Source organism: Etheostoma spectabile, chromosome 13 (genome assembly GCF_008692095.1).
Source record: "Etheostoma spectabile isolate EspeVRDwgs_2016 chromosome 13, UIUC_Espe_1.0, whole genome shotgun sequence".
Classification (NCBI taxonomy): domain Eukaryota; kingdom Metazoa; phylum Chordata; class Actinopteri; order Perciformes; family Percidae; genus Etheostoma; species Etheostoma spectabile.
Genome location: NC_045745.1, coordinates 12272957 through 12280912, shown reverse-complemented (window position 1 = coordinate 12280912; position 7956 = coordinate 12272957). Strand labels below are relative to the sequence as shown.

General features: G+C 39.3%; 1 protein-coding gene across 1 annotated transcript in view; it reads right to left on the bottom strand.

Moving 5' to 3' along the window:
- LOC116700210 (cell adhesion molecule 1-like) overlaps positions 1-7956 on the bottom strand; it is a 393444-nt gene that overhangs the window by 86080 nt on the left and 299408 nt on the right. The window contains 1 exon segment of the mRNA XM_032533207.1: positions 49-201. Within this exon segment, the coding sequence (XP_032389098.1) occupies positions 49-201 (153 nt within the window).

Below are 7956 nucleotides of genomic sequence, written 5' to 3'. Positions count from 1 at the left end.
TGTGTGTGTGTGTGTGTGTGCATGTTTGTGTGTGCTTTGCTGTTGTACCTAGCACGGTGATGTCAGCGTAGGCTTCCTGCGGGGGGTCTGTGTAGAGCTGGCAAACATATCGACCCTCGTCTGACAGCGAGACATTTGACAGCGACACCCGCAGCTCGTTGTCTGAGAAGTTCACCAGCTGAAAGCGAGCGTCTTTCAGTGCTGAAGGAGAAAAACACACATTAGATTTTTATAATTCAGCCTGTTCTCATGAACAATATGTTCAAAATGGGCGCCCAGATAGCTCAGTTGGTAGAGCAGGCGCCCATATATAGAGGTTCACTCCTCGGCGCAGCGGGCCCGGGTTCAACTCTGACCTTTGCTGCGGTCATTCCCCTCTCTCTCCCCTTTCATGACTTCATCTGTCCTGTCAAAAATAAAGGCCGAAAATGCCCAAAAGATAACTTAAAAAAAATAACTTTAAAAATATACGCCTTCCGGGGGAAATGCGTGTTCCTTGGGAGTGTTTAAAGCTTAAAGTGCGTAACACTTATAATTAGAATAATAAAATCCCTTTATATTCAAGCCATCGGCAAATGAGGTGATACAAAGTTAATTTAGACTAACCGCTCCTCAAAACTCTCTCTGTATTTCTCAGCATAGCAGTGTTCAGAACATTGTATCATCCGGCGACTTTTGAGCGCAGAAACTCAGGTGAAGATAATTATTTATTCTGAAGAGTCCATCATGATTTGTAATCCTCTGTGTCCTCCTTGGCTACAAGCAACAGAGGAGGAGGATAGGGGGTGTTGCGCGATCATGGAAGGCTTGTATCATGTGGCTGTGGAACAGTTTTGTTGTCATAACTTGATTACAGAATTAGTCATGGGGGAGACAGAAACTAAGCACTCTGGCTTTAAATCCAAACCACGATCTTTTTCCTAAACTTAACTAGTCATTTTGGTGACTAGCGTTAAACTTAACATTGTGGCCGCATAAGACTACATTTTTGTGGCCCAAACAAAATCGCAATGTCCACCGAAATCCACCGGCAGTTCGCGGTGCTTTGTACCTGGCTCAAAGTTACCTATTCTTGGATAACTGAACAACCAACTACTGATACACAATGCTGATACAACGAAGCACCATGTGGATCACCTTAGCTGGCTTCTCAGAGCTCTGTAACGGCTGAACACATCTACCAACTGATCTGGTCCAGCTGTGACGGGAGTCTGTAGCCAGTGTCACCGAAGGTGTCAAATAAGGAAGTATAACTACTGCGTTACCTTACTTAAGTAGAAATTTGGGTATCTACACTTTACTGGAGTGATTATTTTACAGTTGACTTTTTAGTTCTACTCCTTACATGTTTACGCAATTATCTGTACTTTCTACTCATTACATTTTAAAACTAGCCTCATTACTTTAATTTCAGTACGGCTTGTTTTCATCCCAGCTTGTCATCCTTCAAAAAAAAAAAAAAACTATCCAGATCAATCGTGCCATAGAGCAGGATAGAGTGAATTTGATTGTGACTGGAAGAGAAGTATACACTTATACCATTCTGACACCTTATTGGTTTGTATACAATCCATCACACCTGCACATGATATAAATCAGTTACACTCCAGCAGGGAAATAGTAGGCATACTGTATGTAGCCTAGTACATAGATGTCTGTGGCAGAGACTCAAGATAACTCAAGTGACATGTCCCAACCAAGCACCAGCGAGGAGGTAGGTAGCCAGGAAGACCAGCCAACCCTTCTACATCCCTGGCCGTACCTGGAAGAACTTTATAAATGGTTGGATGCAAAAACAACTCCTTTCAAATGCGCTAATGAGCTAATTGTTTCCAAAATGCGCCATCTAATTTGAAGAAAAAAAAACATATTGATATTCTTTTTTTCCCTTAGATTTGAAACCAGTACTTTTACTTGAATAAAAAACTGGAGTTGACACTTCAACTTCTACAGAAGTCTTTTTAAACCCTAGTGTCTATACTTCTACCTGAGTTATGGACTTGAATATTTTTGACACCTCTGGGTGTCACAAAGCCCTGTAGCGGCTTAAACAGGAAGCAATTGCGGCTCGGCGTCACGGAGCTTGTAGACAGCCAATGTAGCCGGCGTCACGTGACCAGCGGGCGGTCTCCTTGTTTTGTACAATATCATACATTTGGATGTGCATACATTTTTGTACAATAGTAAAAATCCCTTTCATGAGAATGCATTCTATAATTTATATGACACATGCATAGTAAAATTACATTAAAGAATACAAGTAATGTTGACATCAAATGCTGCAATAAATCCATGTATAACAGCAATCTTCACGCTTTACAATTCATCGTAAATCTGGAAGTATTTGAACAGATTTCCTTTACACTCTAGCATCAGATGAACTGTGTAGGATTTGGAGCCTTTTTTATGCACAATCCCTCAATTTTAGAGGGACAAACACAAATGGACAAACAATATTTGCTGTCAAATCCTTTTCAGTGATTGACTGTTTGAGGTCAACAACCCGCAGACATCGGAAGAGCCCATCGTGATAGCTGGCCTCTTTCCTAAGCTGCTGTGCCCGTCCTGTACAGCAGCCGTCTTTACTTCCTTTGAGTTTGTTCAAGAGATGACACACCTATTCAAGATTATTTCACTGTTACCACTCCATTTTTTTTTCCGTCATCCACTTCTAATTTTTGAGTTGACTTAGAACAGTTTGTTGGCTTTAATTTTGCACTCTGACACTTAATATGTATTTTTGATTTGAATGCCTACATTTGTGTATGTACAGTACTTTGATGTTTTTTTTTATATAAGCCGTTGCAGGTTTCTAACACCCTTGCATGTATTTTTGTATTTCTTCAATGCAATGCGTCTTTTATGTTGTGTAAAACAAACAAACCAAACTCAACTTCCACAGCTGTGTCAATGTCTCTGTTTTGAATGGGAGGAACCATTCTTCTGGCTGGGGCACAGGAAGACAATGTTCCAATTCTTAATCCCATGTACAGAGCTATGATTGGATCAATGATGTTCAAACTTAGATAGAATAGATAGTACAGAAATTATGGTGAAGGCTGTATGAATAAGTTGTTGAATAAGTATTGAATAGTTTTATAGGTTTTAAACACAAAAAGGCCATAACTCATTTTTGTTTTACATGCATCACCACTTCAAACATGTTTCAAAGAACTTCACAGAGGGAGAGAAAAAAAAACCTAGCTCAATTTAATTAGTCAATCACAGTGCAAAGTGATGTAACACAGCATGTATCAGTTGAAAATAAAAGGAGAGAAAACACAAGACCCATATTTACACACACCTTTCTGTGTAGCATGTACAGACATATAGCACATACACTTGGCTGTCCTTCAGTTGGCCTATGGTGGAATATTGAGGATATATCCATAAATCCTGCCATCTTCATCATCTCTACCCACTTTCATCTTGCTTTACCTTGTTGGCCCATCTACCTAAGCACACTCTATCAGTTGTAATGTAGACTGACAACATGTGGTTAAGATGAAAGCCTACCCGTCTCCATCCCTCTTTGATCTCCTGATAAATTCTGCTCTGATTGACAGCAACTCCAGGCTCTTTGCACTCTGTACTCCCCTAGTATAGATCTGTGTATGCTCTGGTTTTTTTCTTACAGCTAAAAGTATTAAACATGGAAACATCTGACGCAAAAGACATCAAAACAGACATAAATAGATTTTTTTTTTTTTTTAAACACCAGGCTACATTTTGATTTCATAAATGATCTTACAGAAGGAAGATGACGCTGCAGTATTTTCCTCTAATGTCAAGCGAGAGAGACAGAGGGAGTGATTGAAATACAAGAGAAAAAGGAGAGAGGGACACCGGCAGTGAGAAGTAGAATACTAATCACCACAATTGATTTTGGGCATCATTAAACAAGAACATCAAGCACATGTTTAAGTGGTACCATAGGGCTGACTGGAGATGAAGCTTGTCACCACATTAAGTAAAAAGATGTGGAAAGAAATCTGCATCCAAAATAAAATCAATCTCAACAAACATTTATGCTCTGTTCGACCATACTGTTGGGTGCTCTGTCAGTGACGCTGCTACTACCTTTCCACTTCTCTCTGTCTTTGATTATCCTCCTACAAAGGTCTACTGACAACCCTCAAAACAAAAAATGCCTAAGAACTACAAACACAGTAGGGAAAAGTTGGAACTTGTAAAATGCAGCTTACAAATGTGTTATTTGTCATGCAAATGCTTTCCATACACCGGTTTGTCACATGCACCAAAAACACTTAAATGGTTGGTTTCAATTAGTGCAGCTATTCGTTTCTTTTTCTCTAAACACGATGCCCTTATTGTGGCAGATGAATAGTATACCCCAATTAGTGTAGCTCATTCAAAAGCCTTGTTAGACCTGATTAAAATGAGAGGTAAGACTCTAATCCTAATGACTTAATTGAATTAAATGCTCCCAGATTCAAACATACCGGTGCTGCAGTATCCAGATGCAATGTAGAAAGCATTCAACCGTTTTCAAAGGCAGAGTTGCTCTGGAAGGACAAACTCTAGTCACACTTTCTACTACAAGGATGATGAAGATATATGGATCACATAGATTAATTTAAGAGCCTTGTGGTAAATGGCATCCAGTTATATAAATGTACAATATGTAATTTTTGGCCGCTAGAAGCATTTTTATCGAACCCACGGATGTAAAACACGGCCTTTTGATTACGTTGTGAAGTTGCGTGGGATCATGGGAGTTGTTGTCTTCATTGTTAACCACCATTGCCGATTAAAACATGTATAGCCATCCCACTAAACTTATTTTCAGGGACAGGAAAGTTAAGGTAGCGGATGCCACGAGCAGTTTGTCGTGTCAATTGAAGAAATATGCTGATTTAAGAGTTCTGTAAATCCACTTACAACAACACAGGTGTGGTATTCTTATGCACCCTTGATGCCATTTCCTAGCACCGTTTCCATGGATGCAGCCAGGCTTTGTGCCAGTTATGCACAACGATGAAATCCCCTTGCTCAATCCTGGCTACAAAGCTCTGATTGGTTGATTGTTTTGATCAGCCGGTGGAAACAGCTATCAATGATCACAACAGCAGACACAGTGACCAAATCACAGATGTTGGTGCTGATTCAGAGCTCTGGAGCCAGATTACAAATACTTCAACCAGTGGTGGAATGGAATGGAATTTAAGTACAAGTACTTAGTATTACTTAGTAGTACCAAGTAATTAGTTACAATGTAGATTTAGAAATATGATGTTCAATTATGAGTAAAATCCAACAATATAGGCCTGAGGTCCAGGCCTACAAGTCCAGCTGAAATGATTAGCTGTCATTGAGTACTTTTAATACTTTAAGTACATTTTCTTGATGTTCCTTACATACTTTTACTTGTGTAACATTTTCAATACAGGACTTTTACTTGTAACAGAGTATTTTTAGAGTGTAGTTTTAGTACTTTTACTTAAGTAAATGATCTGAATACTTCTTCCACCACTGCATAAGACATATCAAACATTGTCACAGTGTTACAAAAAAAAAGAGATCTGCAACTGGATTCAGAACTGCACAAAGAACTAACCACTTACGGCCTACCCTAACACACCCTTGCCTTCCATCAATTTGACACAATCCTTGCCAATCAGATATAATCCATTTCATAAAAACATTTCTCAGAGATCTCATAATCCTCTTATGCATCACTTCTAAAGAAGGCATTGTGGTATAAAGCATGAGCTGAATGAATAAATACCTTCTAATACACATTGAAAAGTAACACTGAGACATACAGTAGTGGCACCATCGCAAGGACACCGTTTTCAATGCTCAAGGCTTGGGGCAACAATACAGTAAGGCTCAAAGAGATTTAAAGACAGATGTTGAAGAACAACCTGTTTCACACAGCAGGGTTGAACACAGTAGTATTTTTCACAACACAAAAAGTAGTGGCCTTGGCAAAGAGAAGGTGAGTTGGGCGACACTGCAGTATATTTCACATCTCTTTGTGTATTCTGGTTACTAAAAAAAGAGTGACCTTTAGCTTTGTGCTCTCTTTGCCCTGTTCTTCTTCTCTTGTTCCATCGTATCTGATAGCGTGAGAAGGACATCACAGATGTCTGACAAAAGTAATTGATAGTTGTGTCTTTGGAAGAGACGTCTGTCCAAACTGTGAAAGGCTGTAAATTATCTGATCTGTCAGTTTTTAAGGCTGATAGTGATGAAGCTAATTTAAAAGCGGTGTCAAGACAGTACAGTAGAAGGAGACTTTGGGAGGCGGGTGACAAAGTGAAAGTATAACCTTTTCTCTTTCTATTCAAGTTACGGAGTGCAGTGTCACTGGTCATGCTGATTACTGCTGCTACTTACCCTATTGCTTGGTATTCTTTCAGCACTCTAAGCATTTATGTTCATTATACTGTGCATGTGTAACATGATTATTAATGCTTCCACTTGCCGTAAGTGTATTTGTGTTCTTTGGTTTAGTGTTATACTGTATATGCGTGATTGTTTTTAAGGGGATGAGCATGTTATACTCTTCCCAGTTCAATTTGCCCTTTAAGCGGTAAGTCATGTTTATGAGACTGCGCAGATTATTTTAAAATATTGGTAATTTTCATTCATTATATTGATGTATTTTGTATGTACCTAGGGGAGGATAACTGTGGACTATGATCAAGTGCAATTTTAATACTCATTTCTGCTCTGAGAACAACGGCATGTAGGCTATGTTGCTAGCTAAATTAGCCATCTACTAGGCTTTAAGTGTGTGTGGTAACGTGTGTTTCCATATATCTATTAATAACATCATTGCCATCAATGTTTGTTTAACAGCGGTCTGAACAAGTTGTCTGTTACCAGAATAAAACGACAACTCACCTGGGCATGCTGGCCTGTTGTGTCTCTATATAACACAACGCAACGCAAGATCACACCTGTTCCACCTGTTCACCACTCTCTGAGCCAAATGATTACAGTGTAACATTAGTGCAGTGTAAGTTACAGTCTCCTTAGTGTGTTTTACATGTGATTTGGTTAAATTGGACTAGTAAAGCATATTAGCTTTATTTAAGCTTTTAAATGCATCTTTCACAGATTGAGTACTGTGGATTTTGCACACCTCATCTTTTAAAGTGTAGGCACTCAAAGGTAGCTATAGCTTTGCAGCTTGTTTGGAGAGAAGGATTGATTACAGCAACCAATAACTCTGTTAACGTACATAGAGCATGTAAGTATTGTATTAGGTTACAGTTGAAGAGACCTGATTCTTTAATGTTTGCATTAGACCTTGTAGTGATGGAATCACGTCCCATCTCACATTACCACTCAGCACTCAAAATACTTAAAAAAAATGAAATACTAAATGGACTGTGTTCAGAAAGCACTTCTGAACCTGAGAAGGACAAAGTGCTTTCCAACGCCTCTCATTCTCCCACGCACAAACGCATGATACTCACATCGATGGCGGCGGAGCTGGCGTGCAATGCACTGACCTGCTCAACAGTGACAATTTGAGGTTTATTGTCTCACTCAAGGACACTTTGGCATGTGGACAGGAGGAGCTGGGAATCGTAATGTCTCACAGTCTTAACTGCAACGGCTAACAGAGGTCACTATTCAGGATATTACTATTCATTAACCATTAAATATGGTCACCTTTTTCTATTGAAATAGCATGTAAATTAAAGGGCAAAGTTGTTTGTCTGATCACTTGAATGAACATTTTCAAAAATCTATGTCTATTACAAAGCGATGGCTAAAGCAACACAAGATGTTCTGTATTTGAACATTTTCAATATTTAATCACCTACTTTCTCAGTTCTGACATGGCTGAAATGGTCACGTTGAGTGAAGATAAATGTATATTTCATGTTTTTGCTTTCGACCCAAAGGAGCAGCGGCTCTACTCCAAACTCCTCATCGAGGACTGAGCTTCTCTCCCTATCTCTAAGGGAGACGCCA